The sequence below is a fragment of the Caenorhabditis elegans genome, chromosome I (genome assembly GCF_000002985.6).
Source record: "Caenorhabditis elegans chromosome I".
NCBI lineage: Eukaryota > Metazoa > Nematoda > Chromadorea > Rhabditida > Rhabditidae > Caenorhabditis > Caenorhabditis elegans.
This window is the reverse complement of record NC_003279.8, coordinates 9,377,803-9,405,490: the sequence shown is the minus strand read 5'-3', so window position 1 is coordinate 9,405,490 and position 27,688 is coordinate 9,377,803. Positions and strand designations below refer to the sequence as shown.

Sequence of the window (27,688 nt, the reverse complement as noted above, 5' to 3'; positions counted from 1 at the left end):
GTCTCCTTCAATTCATATAATCTCTAATTAATGTCACATGTTAGCCAGCTGGTAAGGGAGAAGTAACGGTCACTTAGAAGTCTATCACTTTGTGTTGATTAACCTATAGTTAGATATTTTTAGCGGTCTGTGTTTTCCCTTTTTTTTTTTTGAAAAGAATTTCACATATTTTTGCAGAATTTTGAGCAGTTTTCCTTTTTTTTTCACCTGAAAGTTGCAGTTTTAGAATTTTTATGTACTTGTAAAAAGCCATCCTAATAGTTTATTTTAATTTATATTATTTTATCAGAATACAAAATGGACACAAATTTCCGGCAAATATTCTTAGGCAACAAGCAAAAATGTGTAAAAAATATTTCGGTATTCGGTTTTTCGGTATATTTATTAATTTTTACGGGCTTCTTCCTAAACTCAATTGTTCTTATTAATTTTTCCAAAAATCTAAATATCAATTTTATTTTTTATTACTCAACTCATGCTTTGTGGCTGAAGATCAAGCGTCATAAAATTGAAATTCTGAAGGGGGTTGTCACCTTCTTATCTTTCTGATAAAGATTATAGATTGTCAGTTAGTTCTGATGTTGGACTTTCTCGGAAACTGAATAGATAACATTTTAGAGATTCGAAACTTTTTGTATTATTTTTCCGTCGATAAATATAAAATTGTGAGCTGCAGCTCCAAATATAATTTTTTAAACTTTTTAGAATGTATGCAAACTCTCGATGTTTATTATTAATATTAATTTTTTTAAAGCATATTTGAGATTTTTCCCCAGATTTTCCCCAGATTTTCCCCAGATTATGAGCTTTTCAAACTGGCAAACAACTAATTTATCGAAAATTCAAAAAAAACCATATCGGAAGTTGATTCTCTAGTTTTGAGTTATATTTTAAAAATCAATATGCATCGTTCAATCTACAACTAAGGACGCCGTGTTCTGATCTTTATCTTGATAAGAAATACCGCCTTCCTCGTGGAATGAATGGGCTAATGCTTATCATCTCCTTGATTTTCCATTAAATTACCCGTTCTTCGTACCCCCGGTCACTCACTTATCACTCGTCTTCTTTGTACCTGACAGTTATTTTTTCAAAGAGTCTTAAAATCACGTAATTCTTTTTGAGATGTTAAGTGGGAGGTATCTATGCGTTGGTAAATATGCACTCAAGTACCAAGACATTCAGCAACTTTTTGCAATATTCGAGTATTTCTCAGTATTTTTTGATCCCTTTTCGTATTTATTTTCATTATCTGAAAATCTATTAAATGTTGAGACATTTCACATTCTCAAAATTTACTCGAATGGGTTTCCAAAACACTTTTTGAGAATTTCGAACATTCTTGTATGTTCGAAGTCCTATAAAGTTTAGATACAAATAACTTTTAAAAAACTTGATGTCTTACCTTTTCCTTGATTGGGATTTTTTTAAACAATTTATTCAATTTCAACCTTGCAGATAATCAATTCGAATGGCATTTGCTGGACTAACAGATCTACGTCTCTTTGACAACGTTTCACATTATATCAACGAATTGGCTGGTGAATTCTCACCTGACACTGCACATCTTCACGATCATAATTGCAAGTGCTCAATTGTCGACAGACTTTGGTGCGATTATTTTGGGTGAGTTGGGAATCTTATCAAGATTTCTAAATGAGTTTGTCTTTTTTTTCATTAAAAAAACTTGGCCAATGATTTATCTTTGATCCTGCACGGTACATGCTTCTGAAACTTGACGGGAATGGTCTTAAAAGTGGTTTCTATAGATTCTACCGTGGCGATTTTCGAAAGAATGTCCCGTATCCAATATGTTATAAGGGTTGGCGAGGTCTACAGCATGTTTTGAGCACTTTCTTTGCCAGCAATATTCTATTCAAAAATAGAGTATCGTCAGTGGGAATGTAAAGTGACCCAATATCAAAATTAGGCAAATCGATTTGTTTAGATTTTTTCAAAATTCTCAGTCTAATTTTAAGTTTTGGTAATTTACCAAATTTCAAAATCGGGAAATTTAAAGAAATTTTGTCTTCCTATTTTTAGTTACAGTTAATTTGAACTTATTTTTTTAAACCACTTATTGGCGTAACAAAAATATTTAAATTTTTAAAACATGTAAAACTATAGTATTTGGATTTTTTCACTGTTGCTCACTTTTACAAAATTAAAGTTATTGTGGAAAACTACCGATTTTCTTGTTTCTGTATGGAAATCTTTGAATTTATTGATATTCACCAGAACCTCAAGGCATGTGATCTTCTGTCCCCGGTCCCCTTTCCCTAACTAATTCAATATTTGATCCTTTGAATTTCACTCAATCGGCTTGTCATTCAAAGTTCACGTTTCGTTTTTTCATTGTGCCTCTCCTTTCCGGTGAAATGCCTTCCGCGCGATCACTCGCACCGTTCACGTATTTGCGTCACTTGCGCGGAAGAGACGGTACCTGCGACTCTCTCACGCTCATAGTATTTATCTAATTCTTGTTGGGCACTGGTGACAGAAATGCGGAAAGGTGTGTGCGTATGTGCAAGAGGAAGAGAAAGAAAAAAGAACCGGAAAACCGGTCAATAGCTGGTGCGGTGGTCTCTATGGCATACGAGAGAGAGAGAGAGAGGAGCCACTGCGCCTCACTGTTAAACTCTTCAATTTTTATAGTTTTATACCAGGCTTTTTCGGTTTTTAGATAATAGATTTAATCTTGTCCTTTGCACTTTGGAATGATTTTTAAATTTGTAATGTTACTCCCATGGTGCTAAAATGGCCCAGTATCAGAGTAAAACTATGCTGAAGGTTTTTGAAATTTTTGTAAATTTACAGTCAAAAATTGGTAAAAACTCATTTTTGACCTATCATAATTTTGGGCGTCGACCAAAAATAAAATACAATTATACGAGTTTTATGACATTTTTAAAGAAAAATCTGATTCATTAAGTTCGGAATTTTTCAAAAATGTTTTAACAACGGTTAAGTTAGACTGTTATAAATGTTTTTGAATGCCTTCAGTTTTATTCTAATTTTGAAAATATAGTTTTTAAATGTCTGTAGAATAGAAAACGTTTTAATATATTTTCAAATTGATCGAGGTAAAATTGATACTTATGGGCTAATGTACATATATGCGGGGGTTGTCCTCTAAAACTTTTTAAACGCAATTTAAACTTAGAAAACTAACTTTCACTTTTAAATTTAACAAGAATATGAACCACTTTCTGGGAATTTGCATAAACAAAATTGAAGTTTACCGAAAATGTAAAACTTTGAAAATTCTAAAAAGTTTAAGCTAACATGTGGATTTTCTTGAAAAATGATCACTTTTCAAGCTCAAAATATCTTAAAACTGAAAGTATTGAACTTTTCTTCTTAGAGAAAATATGTAAAGGTTCAATTGTTAATTTTTTGAAAAATAGGCGTACTCCTTCCAATAAGTACCAAATTGTGTTAAACTATAGTTTTTCCAATTCAAAAGTTTAATGAAAACAATACACGTTTTGTTGAATTTTCTTGCTGATAATGATGATATCTGTGTTTAATTTTGTATTCCTTATCACATAAAAACACGTGCCCTCTCTCACTTCGCTTGTTTATCATTCTGTTTTTTTTCGTCCACAGCACTAAAATTTTATTGATTTCCTTTTGTATATTCATATATTAGCTGTCATAATTTCCGTGGGAAACATATATTTTGTATAATAGCGAAGAAACATGCATTTTGAAAACAAAAAAAGGCGCGCTGTCATGGAAATCGTAGGCAGAATTTTAGTTGTTTTTTCAAACAAAGCCATAATTAGCTTGAACTTGGCAATTCATGTTTTCAATATTACCTTGCAAACTGATTCTTAAGATTATTATCTCAAAAACTACGAAAAAAACTATGTGAAACCGTGCAAAACCAAGTTATGGACGGTTATTCGACATTGGTTCTACCGTTCTCTCTTTCGGAAAATTTTGAAACAAAATTGTCGCTGAGAAGTTGACCCAAAACAGACTCCGCCCCATTCTTGGCTTTCTTGCGTTTTTGTATTGAATTAGCGTGGATTTGTCGAAAGATTAAAAAAAAATTTCTCACTAACCAACAGAACAGTTGAAGGGAATCTACAATTACTTAATTATTTCAATTGAAAGTATATTATCGCAGCTTTCTTGTCTTCGTAAACTGAATCCCCGTGTTCTTTTTATTTCTATATTTCTCTTCAACTCTCAATGCTTCTATTTGACCTGCCACACCTTGTCTACTCATTCTTAAGAGTATAGGTGATACATACATATGTACTTATTCTTATACATATTTGCCATAATAACACCATTTCATATTATTATTATTTCATTTTGCTCGTACTGTTGTTATTGTAAAGCATAAAAATAGGCAAAAATGGTATGAAATTTGATGGGGTGAAGAGTGCAAACAAAACCCAAAGTCCCGCCCGTCCCAAAGTCAAAATCATCAGTCATTTTAAAACTACCTCCATCGGCTCATTGCACCAGCAGCAGCAGGTTGCCCATTGAGTTTATTTGCACTCCTTATTTTCTCTGTTCCTAGCTCTCAGAATACTCGATTCTATTAGTCCTATAGTCCTGGTATTCTTGAACTGCTTGAGAAAACAATTTCTAAATTGTTTATACGAAAAGTTGATCAAGTCATATAAGCAGTTACGGCGTGCCTGTACTGTTGAGGAATTCGCCGACTTTTCGATTCTTTCTTCTCCTTTATATCTCTCTTTTGGAAAAGCTTTTTCCAACTCTAATGAATATATTTTGATGTCTTTCTCTAATTTTTCAGCGTTCATTTGAAGTCGCTTAATTTTTTTTCCAAGCTCTTGTAACCAGAATAAATATTTATTTCTAGATCTTCCATTCTTCTCGTGAAATATAATTTTCAATAATTGTTCAGCTCCAAATCAAACAACAATTTTTACTGTTTGTTTTAAACGTACTTGCTCTTTTTTTGTACTTTTTGATCCGTTCGCGAAACATACCCCGAAACCGCACGAAAATTTTAACGGCGCTGATTGAATTTATTTAACTAAATATATAATTTTAGAATTCTGAACCTATTTCTGATACTTTATTTGAATAAATTTAGTATTGGGATTCTCTAAACAATTTTGAAACTTTCATGCGACTACGGTGACGCAAAATTGCAGACTGGTCTGCATTTTGTCGTCACGGTGTCCCTCGCTGAAAATTGTTTTTCTAATAAAAAACAATTTCCTTTTTTTTAAATTATATAATTAAGTATTAGTTTTTATCAAATTAATTTTCTATTTAATATATTTTTAAATACCACTTTCAGTTAAAATTTGCTCTTGCCACTTATTTAAATTCAACACGTTTCTTTCCCGTCCCGTGGTGGTTTGAAACGAAAAAATGAGATTTCAAAAAAAAAAAGAAGTTTTTGTTGTTCCTTGGTGTTTCCGATATTTATTTTTTACCTTTTACCTGAGTAGCTGCAAGAAATCAGTCTTATATGTTTTGAAAAAATGTTGACCCAAAGAACGAACAATTTTATATAAATTGCTCTTTCCTCCGCCAAAAGCGTCCAAAATTGCTCTCCAGAAGTGTTTTTTGTCAAGAATCGATTCCTTATTGCATGGCTTATATTTCTTTTTTTCGATATGAGTCAGCTGGGATGGCCTTGAACCTGTTACTGGCTTTACGCTAGAAACTAACCAACTAAAGTGACGACATCTGGCATTACAACGTCATTCGCTTTTCGTTTTCACCGATTTTCGATTTCTTAAAGTTTTAGTAATTTTCCTGATAAAATCTGCGAATCTGACTAGCTAACAACAAAACAGTTTCACAAAAAGCTAATATTCATCTGGCATGTCACTAACAAAACGCCTTCTCCTCTTTTTTCTGCCAATCCAATTCATACGGAAGATGAGAACGAAGGAGAAAGTATAATTCTCATCATCCTTCATACACCGCTTCTTCTATTCCAACTTTTGTTAGTATTTAGTTTATTTAAATATCTCTTTTAAGAAAAACTAATGGTTCAGGGTATTTTGAACGTACAGACATGTGCTCAATAAGTTATATGGCAGTTCAAAATTTCGAAAAATTGAATCTAATTTTAGCTGAATCCTAATTTTAGCCAACTTTTCCGTGCCACATCGGTTAGAAATTAACTTTCATTTGATTACGATCGTTTATTGTATACCATCAAACCCTTTTGGATGGGTAATAACCAATTCATAACTTCCTAAAAAAAAGTATATTAACGTTTTCTGCATTCATTCACAACGTCCTTCTTCTTCTTCTCAGCCTTCGTTGTCCGGTTTCCTGCTTCTTCTTCTTCTCGCACCTCATCACTGAACAAAACACACTCTCTTCTCTTCTTTTTCTTCTTCTTACTTTTTTTTTCTTGAAGACCAAGTATTTGTTATTTTTAGCCAATAAGTTTACTTAGTGTTGTAGAACATCAACCTTTATGGGTCGATCGATTGTCACTTTTATTATTTTATTGGGTCACATGCGCTGCCGAACTCTTAGATAGTGCATTAAATTGTTTTATTCTTTCATTAAGAGGGGGAAAAACCTTAACACTTCCAGGATAGCGTGAATATTCGTATTGGAATTAAGCTAAATGGCTAAAAAAAAATAAAACAAAAATCATCTGAAGAATTAAGTCTTTTAATTAAACTTCAATATATTTGTACTTTTGCTTGGAAATAATCTAGTTGAACCTTCTTAGAAGTTAATTAACTGGAAAATAAGCAGAAATAAGCGACTGAATAGTTCCATCGACCTTTGACTCTTTTCAATGACTGAATAATAGTGCACTTGTTCTTTTATAGATCGAAAATTCAATTGCTCGCGGATAATATTCAAGAACCTATTTCTTTTGAGTCATCGTGCTTAAAATATCAATAGATAATTCAAAAATTCGCTATTTTCAAGCTCAATTAACCATCCCGAAAGAATCTCATCTTTTCATGACCTAACTTTCCTTAAACTCGGTCACGAGTCCATCTACTCATTAACAATCTGTTCCGCATCATTTTATCAAATCGAAAAACTATTATGTCTATTTATTTTGATTTTCATCGAAAACTAAATTATTCATATTATTTTTACAGTTTTTTTTTCAGAATGGGCACGTGCATTAGCCGAGAGGCGAGAGCGCGGAGGAAAGAACGCAAAAGGAATATCAAGAGATTGTAAGTTTTTTTCTTCAATTTAATATCAATCTCACAATCCTTATTATTTTTATCATAATTATTAGATTTAAAAGAATCAAAAAATCCATTAAAATTTTTCAGACGAGAAGCGCGTAATGCCTCAGCTTCACCTCGGGATCCTTTCTCAAATGGTCACAGATATGGACATAGAAGTCGATCGGAAGGGGGAAATGGTGATGTTCGAGATGATATCAAAGAACTTATTATAGAGACTTTGGAAGTCATACGAACACTTGTTAATAAGTACGAAAACGAAAGTCCAACTTTTTCAATGAAAATTCAATTTTTTAGTGAACAAGAACCACCTCAATCACTACTCAAATTGAACTTTATTGCTGACGAGGAGAAAGGGTGGACAATGGTTGTACGAGCGTTGATCTACACAGTATGTTTCATATTTAAGCTTTTTTTCGACTGGAAATAGCAATTCACAGACAAAAACAAAAATTATTATGACAGAACGGCAAGCGAAAATTTTTCGGAAATTCAGCAATGTCGACTTAAAAAATCTGAGAAACAAAAGAATAATCAAAAAACTGATTTCTGTAGTAGTAAATGTTTTTTGTGAAAAAAAATATCACTGTTGTCTATCCGAACTCTTAAAAAACTCTGAAGATTTTGATATTTCATTATGGTATTTTGAAAATTTACAGCGATTTTCGTCACAAAAAAATCCAATTTCTCCAAAAGGTTTCTCCAAAAAAATAATTTTTATTTTTCAGATACCAGAAAACGATCCTCTCGGCCCTGCAGTAATATCATTATTCCTTGATGAATGTCCACTTCCAAGTAGAGAATCAGTACAAACTCTTCTTCTTTCTCTTGGATTAAGTAGTGAATTTGTGGATTCAAAGCATCTTCCACCATCATGGCACAAAAATATGTGTATTGTACTTGGTTCCCTTGCCGAGAAAATGGCTGGAAGCGCGGCAGTTACAATGTTTAACGATAAAATTAAAGGGTATTTGATGAAAATTATTTGCTACGGGCTTACCTACTTTCCACCGAATTACGGGAAAACACTGGTAAGAATTAATATTCTAAATGAAGATTTTTCAACAAAAAACAAATTCAGAAAGAGAAGAACACTCATTGTGTGAGAATGTTTGCCCTCTTGGCACTTGAAAAATTCGCTCAAACCCGAGAAAACCAAATTTCAATATGCAAAATGTTCACGGAAATGACGACTCATCCGTTGATAAAAATGGAAGAATATTTGAAAAATGAAGAAGTTTCAAGATATTGGTTTGCAAAACAAGAGGGATTTTGTGCGCAGTGGGCTTTGGATAATATCTGTGAGTTTTTTAATTGAAAATATATTTGATGCAAATCGCAGAAAATATTTTAAATAGGTTTTGCTTCAAATTATATATATTTTTTTGTTTTTTAAAAGAATTTTGCGAAGAAAAATTATTTTTGAATTCCCGCTCAATTAAGTGACCTAATTTTGACATTTTCGTCGTTTCCGGCAATTTTAATCAAATTTTCCTCATTTTTTCTTTGATGCCAATTTTTCAGAAATTTTTCCGTAAAGAAAAAGAAACAATAAATCCTACAATCGAAGTTTAACATTGAGCTAAATGTGTCTGTAAAGAAATGCTCGAAAATTCGTTAAAAGATGTTTCAAATTATAAAACAAAAAAACGAAGAAAAGTCCATTGGGCGTCGTCGAACAATTGAAAATCGAAAAATCAAAAAAAAATGTTCAGGAAATTAAATTTTGTTCATGTTGATGAAAAAACAAAAATATAAAATTTTGTCTAAAAAGAAAAATACCACATTTAAAGCTACTTTCCGAAAAATCGTTTATTTTCGAAATATTGGAAAAATTAAAAGTTTTCGATTTTTGATTTTAGTAAAAATAGAAAACCCGTCACCTTTGATCCCCAGCTTTTTTTATTCTAAATATTTTCAGTCATTCTGGAATCCCGACCATATTCATATGAAACTTGTGAAACATCAAAAATCAATGCAATGCTTAACCATGAAGATGTCAGTGAATATTTGAAAATTGGTCCAGATGGATTGGAAGCTCGTTGTGATGTTTCTTCTTTTGAATCTGTTCGATGTACATTTGAAGTAATGGATGGAGTATGGTATTATGAAGCTACAGTACTCACATCTGGAGTCATGCAAATTGGTCTCGCCACGAAAAGATCTCGTTTCCTGAATCATGAGGGTTACGGTATTGGAGATGATGCGTCTTCAGTTGCATATGATGGTTGCCGACAATTAGTTTGGTACAATGCGAAGAGTCATAAACATGAACATGAAAATTGGCAACCTGGAGATGTTATCGGTGTACTTTTGAATATTCCAGAAGGAGAAGTTGTATTTTATTTAAATGGTACTCCATTGAAAGAACCGGAAACTGAATTTCTAAGTAATCGACAACCATCAGAAGGTGTATTTGCTGCAGCATCATTTATGTCATTTCAACAATGTCGATTCAATTTTGGAGCTTCACGTTTCAAATATAATCCCGGAAAGAAGTTTCGATGTTTTAATGATTTCGGGAAGCTCAGCACGGAGCAAAGAACAATTGTGCCGCGGAGGTTGAGGTTGGAATTGCTTGAAAAAGAGCATATACCCGAAGATTATTGTACAATTTGTTTTGCGGCTCCAGGGAGCACAACTCTTCTGCCATGCAATCATGAGTGAGTCTGTTTTAGGTTAATAAACTGATTTTTGGAGTAGATTCGTTTTGAAATTTTGCTTTTAATGATTTTTAAAAATACACCATTTTACCGTAAAAAAATAACTTTTCTGAATTTGAAGGGTTTTTTTAAATTTTGCAAAAGAAAAACATTTAATTATAGTTGAATTACCGCACAAACGAATGACCCAATTTTGACATTTTCCGGCTAAATCTGTTTGTTTTCTGTGAGTTTTTGATTTGAAAAACACTTTTTTTTCGAATTTTCAGGCTTTTTTCCTAATAAAAATTTTAAAAAATTAAATCTTTGATTTTTAGGTCTATTTTAAAGTTTCAGCAAATCTCTTTCCAAATGTCTGAAAAATTGATGAGCGGTGTTTCAAATCAGATATTGAGTTTAAAAATCTGGAAAAATTAGCAATACTTGTACTGAAAATATAAAAATGTAAAAACTTCATTTGAGAGGGAATAAAATTTTTTCCATTTTTGCAAAATTAAAAAAAAATTTAACAGTTATAGTGCACATTAAGGCCTACTTTCTATAAAATTACTGCACAACTGCAACTCTACTCTACTTTTTTTAAAACTTCGTTCTGAAAACAATTTTAAAAATATTTTCAGTGGTTTCTGCTCGGATTGCTGTAACATGATGGATCATTGCCCGTTATGCAGAAAACCAATAGAGGAAAGAATTCAAAAAACGAAAAATAATCGATCATTTGATAATGTCAAATCACCATCAAACTCATCCATATCTGCATTTGTTCGGGTGAATAGTCAACGGAAAAGCACACGTGCCACGTCAGCAGTTGCCACACATCCTACTGATACGGTAAGATCAATTATATCTTCTACAGGTGCAGTACACAGAAAATTTAATTAACAAATACCCAGTCTGGTCACAAAATCCAAAAGTGTTAAAAAATTGCCAAAATCATCGATCTTTTTTCAAATGTAATGAAATTTTTTCGTATTTCTTTAGTATTATTTCGGCATTTGAGACCAGTGAGTATTTGAAATCCCAATTGATGGCACTCCACCTAAAAATGTTTTAAAATTAAATTGAAAATCATATTTTGTGTTCAAAATGTCGAGAAAATGTTCATAAATCAACTTTTTTACAGGTTATTCACACCGGTATCACTACAGCCAACAATCGAGATATCGCACGCCGTCATACTCAAGTTTAACATGATTCTGTCTTATTTCGTACCTGTTTCATGAGATCTCCAAACAAAACCCCGTTTTCCCTATGTATATTCTCTGATCCGAAGAGAAGTCTCTTACCGTGTTGTTTAATTTTTTGAAAATTGTCACCTTGCATATTATGGGGTTATGCTCTTTTTTGTTAGTCCTGTGACGGAATAGAGCCTAACAATTAATTAATTCCTCAACATTTTGCATTTAATTCTAGTTTTTCCAAACGCCCGGTTTACGGGTGGCTGATTCTCGGAAAAAAACAAACTTTTGCCTTTCATTTGTCATTTTCCAGGAAAATATCAACTATTTTACCCACTTTTACATAATTTCTCGGACCCGCTTCTCTTTAATGACATCATCATCATCTTTCCACCACACGTTGTACATTTTTCTTGTCTTTTCTTCTTGAAACAAATTCTTGGTTGTCTTCTTCTTCTTGTATATTGCGTATTTTTCATGTGTATACTATTTTAGATTCTGAAGAAAACTTATAAATTCTTATTTATAGCACAACTTTGTTTAAATATTTCCCCAAAAGATCGAGGAATCTTCATTTTAATTCAGAAATCTATTATACGCGAAGACAAACTTTTTTGAATTAGTGCCCTTTTTTGTGCAGAGGTTTCTAGGCCAGCATGTCGTGTAGTCCACGCGGACTATCATAAAAATGTTTTCTCAGTTTTGTTAACAAATTTGTTTCTATTATTTTAATTTGCGGTTTATACCGTTTGTTATTGTTTATTGTGTTTAAATTTTGAAAAATATCCTGCGAATATTGTATTGATAGATACAAAAAATAGTATTTTTCCAAACAAAAACTCGAAACAAAAAACTCGCCGACTTAATGGTATATTTCTATTTTTTTATCCTCACAATCTGGGGAACATTTTCTATTCCCAAAGGACAATGCATTTCAATGCAACGGTTTTGTTTTTGCCAGACTCAAAGAGTGCAATGGAGCGTACTTCCCTTTCCAGTATTTTTTTATTGTAAGCTCTACAGAACGGTGTTCATTTTTGCACGGGACACCAAAAGTTTTGTTTTCAATCGAATTTTTCCGAGTATTTGACCCTACTCGGGTGGTTGTGCATAATTTTCCTTTTTTTTAATTTTCGTACGTATTTATGAAATTTTTCGCAATATTTAATTGTGAACTTCTGATCTAAAAAGAAAAAAAAGAAAGATTTAGAATGTTTTCTTGACTAAAGATTTTGAGATTTTATCAATTCTAAATTCAAATTCAAAACTCTCCTCTATAGGATATCTCACAGAAAGTGTCTATGAAGATTTTGAATTCTGTTTTTTTTTCAAATGCACGTCCCTATATATTTATATTCTAAAAATATTTTTATATTCAGAATGCCTCGCACATTTGAAGAAGAATGTGATTTTATCGATCGCTTGACAGACACAAAGTTTCGAATTAAGAAAGGTTTTGTGCCGAATATGAATGTGGAGGGACGATTTTATGTGAATAATAGTCTCGAACAATTAATGTTTGACGAGTTAAAGTTCTCATGTGATGGACAAGGAATCGGTGGATTTTTGCCAGCGGTCAGACAAATTGCCAACGTGGCATCCCTACCAGGAATTGTTGGACATTCGGTTAGTGAATCATTACGGAAAAAGGGAAAAATATGTATTGAAGGATAATAATAATATTAGAATTAAGTTTCGAGATCTTCAGAATGTCTCATTACGACATTCGTTTTTTGTGATATTTTGTGTCTAAACAAGTGAAGTCTCAGATTTCGGTACTCCACCATTTAAAATCCTGAAATAATTTTAAAAAACATATTTTCACAGCCCCTACAAAAATTGATTTTTCGCAGATTGGTCTTCCAGATATTCACTCTGGTTATGGTTTTTCCATTGGAAACATCGCTGCGTTCGACGTTGGAAATCCAGAATCTGTAATCTCACCCGGAGGCGTCGGTTTTGATATCAACTGTGGAGTACGATTACTTCGAACGAATCTTTTTGAAGAAAATGTAAAGCCATTAAAAGAACAACTAACACAATCACTTTTTGATCATATTCCAGTTGGAGTTGGTTCACGTGGTGCAATTCCAATGCTTGCATCAGATCTTGTTGAATGTTTAGAAATGGGAATGGATTGGACATTACGTGAAGGTTATTCATGGGCAGAAGATAAAGAACATTGTGAAGAATATGGACGAATGTTACAAGCAGATGCATCGAAAGTTTCATTGAGAGCTAAAAAACGTGGACTTCCACAATTGGGAACTCTTGGAGCAGGAAATCATTACGCAGAAGTTCAAGTTGTCGATGAGATTTATGATAAACATGCTGCAAGTACAATGGGAATTGATGAAGAAGGGCAAGTTGTTGTAATGCTTCATTGTGGAAGTCGAGGACTTGGACATCAAGTTGCAACTGACTCATTAGTTGAAATGGAAAAAGCAATGGCTAGAGATGGAATTGTTGTAAATGATAAGCAGCTTGCGTGTGCAAGAATTAATTCGGTTGAAGGTATTCATTTTTTCAGTGATAATTGAAAAAAAATTAGAATAAAAAAATAACAATCTACAATATTAACAAGCAAGTTCAACTTTTTGAAATCAAATTTTGAGAAAAAAAAGATAAGGAACATATAATATTCCCCCAAAAACATAAAAATTCATATTAAAAAAAAACTTTCTTGAAAAAAATCAGAAAAATGCTAGTAATCGGAAACTAGAAAAATAAAATTAAAATTTTTTTTTTTTTTTAATCCACCCAAAAATGAAAAGAAATGTTTTTGGAAAATGCGATATAATCTATTCCTAATCGAAATCTAAAAATAAATAAACTTAAAATATATATTTTAAATTTTCAGGCAAAAACTACTTTTCCGGAATGGCGGCTGCTGCAAACTTCGCCTGGGTTAACAGATCGTGTATCACATTCTGTGTTCGTAATGCATTCCAAAAGACATTTGGAATGTCAGCAGATGATATGGATATGCAAGTAATCTATGACGTGTCACATAATGTAGCAAAAATGGAAGAGCATATGGTTGATGGTAGACCACGTCAGCTGTGTGTTCATCGAAAAGGAGCTACACGCGCTTTTCCGGCTCATCATCCATTAATACCAGTTGATTATCAGTTAATTGGACAACCTGTACTAATTGGTGGAAGTATGGGAACTTGTAGTTATGTTCTAACAGGAACTGAACAAGGATTAGTGGAAACTTTTGGAACAACATGTCATGGAGCTGTGAGTTTTTAATTATCGCTTTTATCCAACAAAAATCATTCAAAATTCAGGGACGAGCACTTTCACGTGCCAAATCACGCCGAACTATCACTTGGGATTCGGTAATTGATGATTTGAAAAAGAAGGAGATCTCAATTCGCATTGCATCGCCTAAATTGATTATGGAAGAAGCACCCGAATCGTATAAGAATGTGACGGACGTTGTAGACACGTGTGATGCAGCTGGCATCAGTAAAAAGGCGGTCAAACTGAGACCAATTGCGGTCATCAAGGGATAAAATCCATTTATGTTCTTGTTTTTGTCATTTTTTCTCCTCATTTTGTATAGGCCTTGTTTTTTGTTAAGAATTATTTATTTGTTTCCTTTCTCCTGATAAAAGTTTTAATAAATCATTTAAACATTGCAACAGCAAAAAGGTCTGAAATTCGTTGTGCAACCATCGAGTATGAATATATTTATATCATGATAAATTTGAACAAATTCAGAAAAGCCAAAATTAAACAAGACCAATTCAGCTCAAAAAATTATTTCTTAAACCGTACCTTCTTTCAAGGGACATGCTCGCAATTAGCTTCGTGGGTCTCGCAACGATTTCAATGAGTACTGTGATTCTGGCGCAAAATAACTAATTTTTCGTATTTTTAAATTTTGTGAGCATTTTCTGTATTTCCCCGAATTTATATTAATCAGTTTGACTTTAAATTTTAAATTATTGCCTCAGAATAATAATCTAATGACTTGCGACAGAGGATTGTCGTTTGGAGAACGGTTTTCGTCCAAAACAGGTCAAATTTGACTTTCTCTGTCTTCATTTTCTCTATTTCACGAATAAGTTTTCATTTTGAAACATTGGTAAGCTTTTTTCTCACTAATTGTAAAATCTGAAGGGAAATAATCCGCGAAACACGTCGGTTATGGCGCCAACGGCGTTGCAGGGCGCTCTTTTCGACGGTCAACTGGTCAAGGCGCATTTTCAGTGCTTGTGTACTTTTCTCCTCATGGGGTTTTCTATTCTTTTGCCGACACGTTTCTTTTTGTTTTCAATTTCAAAAATTTAAAACAAAAATTCAATTTTCCACATCAGAGGTCATAATTATCGAAAAACATCGATTATGCAATTTTTAAATTTATTTTCGCGTTTTCATTCATTTCAAAACTTCGAAGAAACGCTTCATTCGACCTTTAGTGAGTTTAAATGATGAAATATCTTGATTTTGCTTTCAAAATATTTTCAGAACGCTGAAGTTTATGATAAAGAGCCAATTTGCTACCTTGATCCGTGTGCTGATCGATTTTCAGAAATTTTGGGTTTTTCTCTCAATTTTTTGCACATTTTTAGTGGTTTTCAAGTTCGACAATCTTATGTTTCAAAAGTTTGAAAATTTTTGGATTATTTTGAGCTTTAAAATAGTTTTCTTCAGAGTTCGGCGAGTTTTCCAACAAAATCGGAAAAACTCAGAAAGGTACATAATTTTTTAATAGAGATAATATTTCTTGCTTTCTTATTCACATCTTTTGTTGATGTAAACCAGATGCTCTTTTTTCTCTATATTTTTCTCATTCTTCACAGCCTTCCATTTTAATTAAACAATTTCAGTATTCAACCCAAGTTATCAACAGTTAGCGGATCAAATAGTGGCGAAGGAATGGATAAAAGAAATACAGGGTGTAAGATTTAAATTAATTTATAATTTGGGCTTTTGTCGACCTTTTAAATCGATTTAAAATTTTGAAGTTAAAAATTGCAAAAAGTTATCGCAACGTGAAGGTTTAATGGAAATTTCACGTAATATCTTTTTTGGAAATTATATAAAAGAAAAATTGCAATGACATATCGTAGTTTCACTAGATTTTGGGTCCCGGCGAAAAATTTTATTTCATCGCTTTTTTTCGCATTTTTCCTTGAAATGATTTTGTTTTCAGCGAATTTTTCAGTTCGCAAAATACAAGTTTCCTGTTTGTCGGCCTGAAAAAAATGAAACTGATTTAAAATAATTTAAACAGGAAAATGAAAAGAAAACGATAAAATACGCTTAAAACTAGGTGATTTTATTTTTAAAAAAAAGTGCCGGGGCTCATTTGAATAAATCGTGCGGCTTTAAGAAGACGATAATAAAAATGAGAAAAATTCTTAATTTTATAGAATATATATTTCAGTCTCAAATTTGCAACAACTTGGCGGTGCTATCTTTATCGATGATGCTGAAGATGAGCCACCAAGAGTCAAAAGTTCAGAAGATTCGAGACCGGCTCCACATTGGCTGGACAGTCCAAGAGACAGCACGACGCTTCCAGATATCATTGCTTCAACATATAGTGATTTCATAGATGAAGCGTAAGTACTTTATTTTCTTTTTTTTTGAAAAGTTTTAAAACTATTTATGGGGATAAATTTCAAAATTAAATCCTAAAAAATTGTCGTATTTTACAGAGAATATGCGACAAAACAGATGCTGGCCATCTTGGAAACACTGAATCCTATCGAAGAGTACATTGAACTATTTGAGAGCTCATTCAAAGCCATAGAGGTCCGATTGCCATTCGATGTGATTTTAAATGATGAAAGTAAGAAATTCGTTTAAATTTGAAGTGGCGAACCATATGCGAAAAAAAAACAAAAGTTTATGCACCTTTAAAGCGTGCTGTAATTTCAAACTCTCGTTTTTTCGGAATTTTATTTTTTTTAGTTTTCAATAGTTTGTTTTCACGAATCTTTGAATTTTCCTGCTTGATTTCAGTTTTTAATTTTGATAAATTCATATATTTTTTATCGAAAAACTATTAAAAATTAATTAAAATTCCGCAGTAATGCGAGTTTGAAATTACACAACTATTTGCATGCGTACAAGTTTTTGCTTTGTAACTCAAATGTGTCGTGTCGAGACCCGGTACAGTAGTTTTGGCGAAAATCGTAAAATAATAATTTTGCTTCTGAGAAATGGAGTAATGACTTTCATAACTTTAAAAAAACACTTTCAAACTTACTGAAAAAACCTTTTTTTTTGCAGAAAAACCAGATTGGGATGCGATTCGGCGAAAACTGATTATGGGCAGTCTGACAGTGAATACAACATCTGAAAAGCCAGGAATAACCACTAATCAGATGACAGCGATATTTGACGCTATTCCATTTCTTTTTGATGCCGTTGCTTGCAATCCGGAACTTTATGAATATCAGAATACTTTATCCATGATTGTGATGATTGCGATGACCGGAAACTCTATGGTGAGGCTTTGATCATTAAAAAAAATTGTAGAAATTGAAAAAATAAGCAGGAATTGAGAAAAAAAAGTGAAATAGTTGGAAATAGGAGCCAATGTACTAATAAAAGCGTGCGCGCGTGGGATTTCTATGGAGAATAATCACCTGCTCTACTATGACTTACTGATTCTGATGCATGTGAGAAAGAGAGAGAGAGACGTTTGGTTTTCGGATTTCTAGGTAATGGTGTGAATCAGGCATTCTGAAACGTTATTTCTTCGCTCCGTATATGCTTTGGTGTAAATCCAATAATTTGAATATAGTTCGCAAAAGTCCGAAAGTTTAATGCGGAAAACAGTTGTCTCCATGTGTATTTTACAGGAATGTGGTGCAGGGCTGGGACTTTTTCGTTTTCGTTTTTTCGTTATTTTCGGGGTTTTGACGAAAACGAATTTTTTCGTTTTCGTTTTCGAAAGTTTTCGAAAAAACGAAAATAGAACGACTTTATTTAAACTTGGTTTTTTCTCATTTTTTTTGGAACTATCGCCGAAATTTTGCTCTCCGGTGTGGATAGTATTGAAAAATCAATTATTTTCTCCTCAAACTTATTACTGAAGATCAACTTTAAGAACAAAAAATGCAACAGTTCTCAGTTTTGGATAAAAATTAAACGACTCTTTTACGTCAAAATAGATTCATTCATTTTATGACAGGACGTTTCCTTGTTCAAACGATTTGTTAATTGGTCATTAAAACATACTTTTTTCCGCTGAGTTATATATAGGATGTAGAACTTAATGCCTTTTTCGAAAATAAGGATTCTACTGTAGCTCAATTTTTAATCTGAAATCGTGTTTTGAACATTTTAATTGAAGAAATAACTAATTATGCACTTTTTGACTAATATCTGATTACCGTATATTCTCTATCAGTGCTGCATGTAACACTAATTTCCAGGCGCTTTTCGAATCCAGCACTATTAGAGACTGCAGTACTACTGGAGATGCAGCACTAATAAAGAATATATGGTAATTTGTGAAAAGTTTTCGAATAAAAAGTTTGAAAAAATTTCGACATCGGAAATTGTTTTCAAAACAAAAAAAACAAAAATTTTCAAGTATCATCAAAAATTTCTTACTATTAGATATTGCAGAAAAAAGTTGTATTTCCTGCTTGAATAAATTTCTAGCCAAATTCAATACTTTCGGTAAGCCAACCCAACATTCTTTGGAGCTCTGAACAAAGAAACGTCCTATCATATTATTTACATATGCATCTTTTTTGAAAAAGTGAGTTAATGAGCAAAGTGAGTCAATGAGAGAGAATTAAATAAGTATTTGCCAACAAAAAAGCTTTTGAGGCAACATATGGTCTAAAAACCGTAAGTACAGTTTGTGCCATTTTCGTTTTCGTTTTCGTGTTTTAAAACGAAAATTTTCGTTTTCGTTTTCGAAAATGGAATTTCGAAAAAGTCCCAGCCCTGATGTGGTGGACATAATAACGTTTTTCACTCGGAGGAATCTCCATAACTCGTAATATTTTGAAAATTTAGAGCCTAGTTGTCCTGGTTACGGATGGGGATAGTTCAGAAAGCATGTATCTTTGATGTCAAGATCTTCAGGGAGCTTTCAATTTGTAAACATGGTTTCTCTGCTGATTTTTACCCATTTTCTTTTTTTGGAAACAACGATTCTTATCACTTTACTGAGTTCGATTTCAACTTTTGATTTTTGAAACAGTAACAAAATCATCCGATGCCCATAAAGTGCGTTGGAAAAGACTCTCTCTTTCTGTTCTATCAGTTCTTCACAAGTAGTTTTTTTTTGGCTAGCCTTTATGCTTTTGTTTCCTGCCAACTGCAACAGCAACAAAACTGGGGAACTTTGGTCTCAACGCAAGTTCATCGCTTCTCTATATCTCTCCATGGCTCTTTATCTATCTTATCGCGTTTTTGCTTCGTTGTCGTTCCATTTCATTTGATACAACATTGCTTTTTTCGAAGCACAAGCTGACTTGAAAAGAGAGAACGGAAAGGAAGAGGGAAATCTGAAACAGATGCACAATCATTGAGTGATGATGACAATGTTGATCAACAATCACATTTTTGTGTAATATTGGGACGAACGCTCGGTGAATTCTAGATTGACGACTGGAGATAAAATTGTTGGCACAAAGATCTGTAATTAATCTGATTTTGATAATTCTTTGTTCGAAGTACAATGTTTGAACGTTTGAATTTAGCTCCCTTTGGTTGAATTTTCTCATGACAATTCACGGAGCTGACAATCTAACCCGAAATGAATATCGAGTTTCCCCTTGACTCGAAACCATTTTCAATTGTTTACAAAAACTGATGGCTCCCATGCTTTCACTCGCATCTTGATTTTATTAATATTGTGATGGAAAGTGTAGGGTGTCTCATTAGCAAGTCGCGTGCTTATACGCTTTTAGAATAACGAGAGCACAACTCTCTCGCCCTCGTACTGCCAATAAAGTATTCGTGCATGTATGTTTGTTACTTTTTTCTTCCTCTTTTTTCTGGTTCACGAAGATGTTGAGCGAAACTTGCGAGGGGATGCAGTGTTCTGATGTATTCTTACTAGGGAATGACCAGAATAAGTGGAGCGATATTCAAAAAAAAATATATTGTATCGGAAAGCTGACATTCTCTACTATAAGAATATGACTGAAATTTTTGCCCATTCGGGCTGGAAATCTGAAATTTTTACGTCTGAAATTCTACGTTAACTCTTTTCACTATCCCCAATTAGTGCTCCCTGCAACAGCGAGATGGCCGAGTGGATAGAGTGGATGACAAGCATGGTGGGACTCTAGGGTTCAATTCCACCCTAACGTAAAATTTTTCAAAAATTTAAACGTGTTTTTTCGAAACTATATAAAAGCACAAATTTAATTTTTCTGATCGATATCAGCATGATCAATGTGTCGACCAACACCATAATGATTCATTCAACATCTTTTCCCCTAAAATTTAAACTTTTTTTAAATTTTTTATTATCATGTTTTTTTTAAATTAAAAAAAAAAAATTTTTTTTCATATTATTCGCTATGAATAAAATTGTTTATATGAGGGGATCCATGGTTGTAGTTACAATTTTGAGAAAAAAAGTTTAAATTTTAGGGGAAAAGATGTTGAATGAATCATTATGGTGTTGGTCGACACATTGATCATGCTGATATCGATCAGAAAAATTAAATTTGGGCTTTTATATAGTTTCGAAAAAACACGTTTAAATTTTTGAAAAATTTTACGTTAGGGTGGAATTGAACCCCAGAGTCCCACCATGCTTGTCATCCACTCTATCCACTCGGCCATCTCGCTGTTGCAGGCAGTACTAATTGGGGATAGTGAAAAGAGTTAACGTAGAATTTCAGACGTAAAAATTTCAGATTTCCAGCCCGAATGGGCAAAAATTTCAGTCATATTCTTATAGTAGAGAATGTCAGCTTTCCGATACAATATTTTTTTTTTGAATATCGCTCCACTTATTCTGGTCATTCCCTAGTTAGTTTTCAAATAAATTGTTGAACTGGAAAAGGTCAACTGTATACTAAAAAAGCGGAAGGGTCTTCGGAAAACGTTACTCTTGTTGAAGTGAAGATATTTCAGGTTTATAGTCATACGTTGTGGCAGTTGAACGCGGTTTGTCCTTGGCATTGCCGTCTTGGTTTTTTTGCGAACCATAATGGAAAACGTTCTCTGTGAAGGTCTTATTATTGAAGGACAAAAGAATTTCTGCATTACAATCAGAAATTATTTTTCGAAACTTTTCCACGCTTGGGATTAAAAAAGACAAGACAATGATTTTTATGATAATACAGGTCTTCTGAAGTAGGAAATGCTCTCGTCAGAACCTAAAAGTATTCGCAAGTCGCAGAAAGTTGTCATCGGAAGTCTGAAGCATCATTGATCGTTTTTGTTTGTGATGTTGTTTTACGGAAATGTTGTTGTAACTGTTCGACTATGACACTCTCCCAAACGAATTTTCTTGCTTCTCACTCTCGCAACCAAAACGCCTCTCCGTCTCTTCACTGGGTTACTGTAGTTGCGCAACCGCATGTGTGAGAGCGCCTACGGAACGCGAGCGCGCGATGATATGTTTGGATGGATTGCTGGTCGATTGCGTAATATGTAAGAGGCGCGAGGGAAAAGAGTTCTCTATGTGTGTGTGTGCTGCCGTGGAATAGTGCATTTTAGTTGGTTTGGTGTATGCTCGTCTCGATGAAGGATGCTAGAGGGAGGAAATGGTAAAAGTGCAAAATGGGAGGTGAAGGAGGCACATCAACGGCGCCGACTTCTAGTTGAAAACGGAGCAGCAAAAAAGCATTTGTGTTCGACTATACGATTGTATGGAAAATTGTGCATCAAGTGCTGAACCTCTGAACAGTAATCTAATCCGAGTCTAGTGTCCATAGTTCTTGGCAAAACATCGAGGATCCTCTAAGCTCTTGCTAGTTATGGATCAAAGTTTTATTTTGTACACGAACAATAGGCTCCAGGAAAGATTTAAGACTGGATTCAGACTAACAATAAGATCTGTAATCGTAAATATCGAAATTTTAAAGAGATTTCCAATAAGTTTTCTGTTAATAAGGGGGTCCATTGTTGTTTTCCTGTCGTTCCTCCGAGGGGTCTCGGTGCTTTTCGGCCTCTTCATCACCACCTGCTTTTTCTGTGTACTGTTTGGTAGACTATGCCTGTGCTGCGCCGGTGGCAAATGTAAAATAGTGTGCAGAGCTTTGAGATGCGAGACACACAGGGACACTGACCCCAAAAACTGCAGGCGCGACACACCGAAGGGGTGATCGTTATGCCAAGGTTACGGGCGCCGCAATGCCACACACACACACACACACACACACACACACACACACACACACACACACACACACACACACACACACACACACACACACACACACACACACACACACACACACACACACACACACACACACACACACACACACACACACACACACACACACACACACACACACACACACACACACACACACACACACACTCACACACATAAGGTCTCTGTGTCTCTCGCGCCACTCGCTCTCGATATCTTTATTTCCCTAACACTCACGTATACACGTCAGCACAATAAACATCGCGGTCGGAGGAAGAAGAAGAAGAAGAAAGACGGCGACACGAATAAGTGGAAGATGATGGGGTCTCGGTGGTGCCGATGGCATGTGAAGTTGGAAATTTGAAAAGAGAAATGACAATTGAAAGAAAAGTTAACAGAAAATCTGTTTTTTTGTAATTGAAAAATGGGCAACAGAAATAACAAATAGCTTAAAAAGTTGAAAGTGAATGTTCAAAAGTTGGATAAGAACCATGGAAATGAATCAATTGTCTTTACAGATCCGACGACAGAGCATCAATGCAGTACAGGCACTTATGGAAAGGAATATGCTTGATCAGGATTTCATGAGAGATGGCGTTGTTCCCGGACTCTTTAACATTTATCAATCAGGTGTCGGTGCGTTCCAGTCAAACGATCTAAGGATGGAGTGTGTCCAGGTACGCAATTGCAGATGAAAATTGTAACGAGACCGAATATTTCTGAAAAAATTTTTTGACTTTGGAATTTTTATTGTACTTGATATAAACACCACCTGGGCGGCGTTGACTTTTTTAAAGTTGACATAGTGCTCATCTTGCACATCTAGATACCACTGAATATTAGAACCGGGAATTCTGAAAACTTGATGAGACACTCTGGTAATTACCATCTGATGTAAACTGAAGCATTCCGGTAGGCTCACCGGACTAGCATCACTTTACAGAAAATTTTTGTATATTGAAAAAATGTCTCATCGAGATCTTCTGTTTTCTCGGTTTAAATTTATTTAATAACAATTGGTACTTTGTGAATCAACTAGGATAGATCAGACACGTGAATTAATGGTGATCTTCTATCGATCTTCACCAATTATTTGTGTTAGTTATCTTCCTCTTAATTCCTCTTGCCCACCTATTTCTACTAGAAACACCTTTTTCGAAAATGCAGCGCTGTCGCCGCCGCTCGCTCAACTCTTCATTCTATTTCTTCTACAGCAGTACTCTCCGTTTTTCAATGTTGTTTCGTCGTTTCATTCGGGTTTTTTGTTCACTTTTGTGAGTGGTGTGTTTCCGTGAGCGTGAGTGTGAGTGAGCTGTGCAGCGCCCTTGGACGACTACGACCGAAGGAAGGCGATATTGTGCTGATGCTGCCTGCTCGATCGTCGGTTTGACGACGAAGACAAGGACGACGATGCACACGAAACGAAATAGTGTGAAGCCGACGACGAGCGGACTAGCGCGCAGAAAATGGCATGTCTGATACCTCACGTGCCTCACGTAGTGTCTTCGTTGCCCTCGGGCCCCAATGGCGCTCGCTCACAGCGAGAGACGCACACACAAACATGTATACAAAAATGAAAGAAGAGAGAGAGACAGAGTATAACGAAAAATTGGCTGAGCGTGTGCCCCAGCAGGGCGCTCACGGCGCTCCGCTCAAGGCATATAACTCTGGTAATCTCTCCACACTCCTTTGTCACATTTATCTCTCGCTGCCACACTCACTTTTCTGGCGCTCCTCTCTTTGCTGGTACACGTGGCCAAATGCGCTCACCGAAAAGAGGGCGGAGCCGTGAGATGTCGTTGACGGGCGCCGCGTCTCGGTGTGAGGCTGGGCGCCGATGATTCTCCGCTGCTGCCTGCGTGTTTGGTTGTCTCTGCTCTCTCTGCTCCCTCTCTCGCCTCGCCCCGGGCATAGGGCTCCGCCTCTTTTAGTATGTTGTTGGCTGTTGAGGCCCTTTCTGTTGGCCTGTGTCGTCGCTGTGGTGCTGGTGTGTTGTGTTGTGTGTGCGTTTTTTGTGCGTGCGGGTGAGTGCGCGGCGCCTTTCCTCGCCGTTGAGCGTATTTTTGTGCCATACGGGAAAGAGGAAGGTGTCCTCCTGCACTTTACCCATCCTAAAAGCCTTCACCACAGCATCAACACTGAACTGTATTTTCTCCCTGAATATTCTTCTGTTACCTACTGTGATCTGGAATTCTAGAAAATTCAAGATCTTTCATCCTATGGCAGTACCTAAAAAGCTAGATATTAGTTGCCAGGCATGCATGAGGTAAGAAGCATCGTAAGGAGCTAGTTCAGCGTGTCCATAGAAACGAGTTGAAATAAGAAAATTTTAGTGAACGGAGATTCCGATACTCACCGTGTTCGTAGGCGTTCCCGGCATTTGTCCACCCACTAAGCTTCAGAAAATGAAAATTTAAATGCCTAAGAATGTATAGACCGCACTAATGTTCTACGTTTTCGCAGCAGAAAGAGGTGCCATTTGCAAGTTGAAGGTATTGCTCTATACCTTCTAAATTCCAACGCAAAGAGTCAATCAGGATTCTCCAAATCGTTTTTCTTTCTGAAGAAATACACGCCCCCTTTCCAAATCATCATTTTCGTATCCAAACAACGCCTAGAACCGAAGTTATAGCATCGACTTTTAGAGTGTCGTCGTTGCATTTTTTCTTTGCTGCGATGTTTGTATGTTTCTGTGCCTCCTTCCTCTTCTCTGCTCACTCCACCGATGCGCCCTCTTTCTCTCAGCCTTTGTGCTCTCTGATAGTCTCGTCGCTCTGCTTCTCCTCCCTGCCGCCGCGACCTCATTTTTTGCTTGCTTGCTCGCTTGCAAGGGTGGTGGGGTCGAAATTGAGAATGTGTTTTTTATGCGGAGAGATGAAGAGAGAGTGAGAAAGTGAGCGCGCGCGCGTGTTGAGCACTGGATGACGTTAGGTTAAGCTTCAGCCTTTTTTCCGAGCTGATAACACTAAAAGTTCATGTTATAGTGTGTATACTGATAAGGGGTAGAAGTAGAAGCTCAATAAAGATACAAACCATTCTTTGTCAATCATTCTGTCATATTCATCTACCGTATTCGCTGTACTTTCCAACAAAACCTCAGTGTTGAAACTAGCTCACACACAGAGGTTGTCTGCTCTGAACGATGAAAGACATGGGTAGTGAGACGTCGGAGCCTCGTCGTATCACTATTCTGTTTTTCGCCGTCGGGATCGTGACCTGGAAGCTGTAAACTTGTAAGTTGTTTTGTATTCTTCAATAAAAAGAGTGTAAAACTTCAGCTAAAGTTGCAACAACTTCACCAATGAAAAATAAAATTTATGAAACGTTATTTATAGTGCTAGAGATAGATATATCCACATCATCTTTGCTCTGATTATGTAATCTATATTCAAAGTTTTCACAGGATCACGTTGTGAATTGAACTTATGTGCACTATGTAACTGTTCCTTCCAGTCATCGGCTCAATATGTAAAAAATTTGGATCAAACTTCCAGAGAATATAAACAATGTTCTCTAGCTCCCACAGGAATTTTACTGAAAATCTGAAAAATCTAAACGGAAGAATTCAAATGAAAACATCAATCATGATTCTGATGTGTTGTTTTTGTTTCTGAATTTGGCGTTCTTTTTTTCGTTGCCGGGAAGAGGAAGAAGACTGTGAACACGAACACCCTTCTTCTTTTCTTTCTTTCCATCTGCCGTTTTCTCTAAACGAACAAAAAAGACGGAAGAAAAAAAAACGTTTTTCTTCATCAGATTGCCACCATATGCCTTCCCCGGTCTCCTTTTTTCTGAGAGAATGAAAAAAAAAACACTCGGAAAAAAGCTGTCAATCTCTTGAGTTTTATGACCCCCGAACCTCTGTTCCTGTTCAAGGTGAACGATGATCGAATATGTACAAAAATTAGTACTTTTATATGGTTGTTCTTACGAAAATGGAGATGGTTCATAAAAGCTCACATGGCAGAGAGTGGAATGTCAAGTTGGCAATTTATGTGATTGCTTGCCTAGTGCAGCTGAAAATTAGATGAATTTTTCAGTGGTTTTAGTGAACTTTCGAGACGATAAAAATGTAAAAGTAGTTGTATTCTTCTCTATAATGGTATAATTGGGTTTTTTGAAACGAATAATATTCGATTATGATAATTCATGTCTTGATACGTGTCTGATGTTAAAGCGAATTCACATTGCATTCCAACGCCCACCACAATATCATTGGAATTTCAGCTTTAAAATAGATTTTCCAACATTCCTCGGCATTCTTTCATATCGACAACGGCAGCTTCTCCTTATTGCACGCCTAGCGACTCTTTCCTCTTTCATGGAATTTTGATCGTCTTTATTTTTCTTTCCTCTCTTTCGTTTTCTCGACTTTTTCAACTATTGATCGCAATCAGACGAAACACATCAGCGATCGATTAAAGAAAAGGGAAACATGAAACAGAAGTTGTGAGAAAAAAATGATGACGATGGTAATGGCGACGACGCCCCAATGCTGGAAAAGGGAAAAATGAAAAAAAAAACAAGAATTGATTTTTGTTTCTTTTCTTCCCTTCTCTTCAATGTTCAACTACACTACTGTTCGTTTCTCGCACACTTTTCTCTGCCCACTCACTCTGAACAGTACACTTTGGAAAAGAAATGCGAAATTTGAAAGAATTACCCCATCGCTGGGGGTATTTGATGCCCAACAAAGTCACTGAATTCACTGAACATTCGAAATTTCAATTAGGAAATGGAAGTGACTTTTTACCTAGTCGGGTGACAATCGAATAATACGCTAACGAAAAATATGGGGATTTGATGATTTCCAGGGATGTAATTACTTTTTTGTTTCATTTCCGAGAGTACTATGAGTTTTTTTCTGATTGTCAATATTTTCAGACTAAATTTATTGAATGGCAGATTGAGAAACTTATTATTCGTTAAGTCAATAAACTGTTCGAATTAGTTCGTGCTGGAGTGTAATATTATAAGAAAAAAATGGTATATCTATGGCTGTTCGAATTTCCATTTCTTAAAACATTTATGCTCCAATTAATGGGATATGGCTGAGTTGGAGTAATGTAGTTTTAACGTAGAGAAGGTTCAAACTACAACGGTTGGTGTCATAACAGAAAAATTAGAAAATTTTCAAGAGTCCTCCCGTTAGAGCCAAAGCGAACGCATATCAGCGTTTTAAATACATTTCCAAGTCTAACTTCACCTTCAAGTTTTATTTTAGTGCATTGTAGTTACACTTTTTCGAATTATAACTGATTACAGTTCAAACTTTCAGAGTGGAAGTAAGTAATCTTATCCAAATATGAGTGAATAATCAATCAACTAGTCGATTGGTTCTTGTTA

General features: G+C 35.0%; 3 protein-coding genes and 7 non-coding genes across 15 annotated transcripts in view; 5 read left to right on the top strand and 5 right to left on the bottom strand.

The window, feature by feature from the left end:
• Positions 1-1,451: 1,451 nt before the first annotated feature.
• Positions 1,452-11,730, top strand: F16A11.1 (RING finger and SPRY domain-containing protein 1). 2 transcript variants are annotated; one of them, NM_060098.6, is made up of 9 exons: positions 1,452-1,626; positions 7,092-7,160; positions 7,263-7,424; positions 7,473-7,566; positions 7,904-8,206; positions 8,257-8,476; positions 9,097-9,838; positions 10,459-10,669; positions 10,962-11,730. In NM_060098.6, exons 1-9 carry the CDS (start codon positions 1,472-1,474, stop codon positions 11,025-11,027), a joined length of 2,022 nt encoding a protein of 673 aa, NP_492499.1. In that variant the 5' UTR covers positions 1,452-1,471; the 3' UTR covers positions 11,028-11,730. The 2 variants fall into 2 exon arrangements, with proteins under 2 accessions (NP_492499.1, NP_001129765.1); NM_001136293.3 differs by lacking the exon at positions 1,452-1,626 and having other exon boundaries at positions 10,962-11,543.
• A 665-nt stretch (positions 11,731-12,395) lies between these two features.
• Positions 12,396-14,658, top strand: rtcb-1 (RNA-splicing ligase RtcB homolog). Of its 2 annotated transcripts, NR_136370.1 has the most exons (5): positions 12,397-12,642; positions 12,870-13,028; positions 13,081-13,530; positions 13,877-14,259; positions 14,310-14,657. NR_136370.1 is itself a non-coding variant. In NM_060097.6 (4 exons), exons 1-4 carry the CDS (start codon positions 12,397-12,399, stop codon positions 14,535-14,537), a joined length of 1,518 nt encoding a protein of 505 aa, NP_492498.1. In that variant the 5' UTR covers position 12,396; the 3' UTR covers positions 14,538-14,658. The 2 variants fall into 2 exon arrangements, 1 of the variants encoding a protein (NP_492498.1); NM_060097.6 differs by having other exon boundaries at positions 12,396-12,642; positions 12,870-13,530; positions 14,310-14,658.
• An 850-nt stretch (positions 14,659-15,508) lies between these two features.
• The window catches only part of ppfr-1 (Serine/threonine-protein phosphatase 4 regulatory subunit 1), a gene marked incomplete at both ends in the record, with an annotated part of 25,884 nt that continues 13,704 nt past the window's right edge, over positions 15,509-27,688 (top strand). Inside the window, 7 exons of one of the 4 annotated variants that reach the window (NM_001128984.4) lie at positions 15,509-15,633; positions 15,682-15,723; positions 15,858-15,928; positions 16,418-16,595; positions 16,692-16,825; positions 17,269-17,486; positions 22,861-23,019. In NM_001128984.4, the coding sequence (NP_001122456.2) occupies positions 15,509-15,633; positions 15,682-15,723; positions 15,858-15,928; positions 16,418-16,595; positions 16,692-16,825; positions 17,269-17,486; positions 22,861-23,019 (927 nt within the window). Of the gene's footprint in view, positions 15,634-15,681; positions 15,724-15,851; positions 15,929-16,417; positions 16,596-16,691; positions 16,826-17,268; positions 17,487-22,860; positions 23,020-27,688 lie in introns of those variants that run through there. The other 3 variants (NM_001026218.5, NM_001026217.5, NM_001026219.6) reach the window with 3 other exon arrangements.
• On the bottom strand, positions 21,943-23,033 carry anr-20. Its single transcript, NR_101602.1, has one exon.
• Positions 22,321-22,511, bottom strand: F16A11.7. The gene has a single exon (NR_050375.1). It is a non-coding gene; the product is annotated as an Unclassified non-coding RNA F16A11.7 (non-coding RNA).
• Positions 22,321-22,511, top strand: F16A11.9. Its single transcript, NR_050376.1, has one exon. It is a non-coding gene; the product is annotated as an Unclassified non-coding RNA F16A11.9 (non-coding RNA).
• F16A11.13 lies at positions 23,658-23,774 on the bottom strand. The gene has a single exon (NR_101601.1). It is a non-coding gene; the product is annotated as an Unclassified non-coding RNA F16A11.13 (non-coding RNA).
• Positions 24,992-25,137, bottom strand: F16A11.8. The gene has a single exon (NR_050374.1). It is a non-coding gene; the product is annotated as an Unclassified non-coding RNA F16A11.8 (non-coding RNA).
• On the bottom strand, positions 25,396-25,545 carry F16A11.6. The gene has a single exon (NR_050372.1). It is a non-coding gene; the product is annotated as an Unclassified non-coding RNA F16A11.6 (non-coding RNA).
• On the top strand, positions 25,471-25,564 carry mir-71. Its single transcript, NR_000170.2, has one exon. It is a non-coding gene; the product is annotated as a pre-microRNA mir-71 (primary transcript).

Bases quoted from the DNA above. Each gene is read 5' to 3' on its own strand.
- F16A11.1 (NM_060098.6), top strand. From the start codon at position 1,472: ATGGCATTTGCTGGACTAACAGATCTACGTCTCTTTGACAACGTTTCA. The intron at 7,161-7,262 runs GTAAGTTTTTTT...AAAATTTTTCAG, and splicing joins AAAAGGAATATCAAGAGATT to ACGAGAAGCGCGTAATGCCT. The intron at 9,839-10,458 runs GTGAGTCTGTTT...AAATATTTTCAG, and splicing joins CTTCTGCCATGCAATCATGA to TGGTTTCTGCTCGGATTGCT.
- rtcb-1 (NM_060097.6), top strand. From the start codon at position 12,397: ATGCCTCGCACATTTGAAGAAGAATGTGATTTTATCGATCGCTTGACA. The intron at 12,643-12,869 runs GTTAGTGAATCA...GATTTTTCGCAG, and splicing joins CAGGAATTGTTGGACATTCG to ATTGGTCTTCCAGATATTCA. The intron at 13,531-13,876 runs GTATTCATTTTT...TTAAATTTTCAG, and splicing joins AAGAATTAATTCGGTTGAAG to GCAAAAACTACTTTTCCGGA.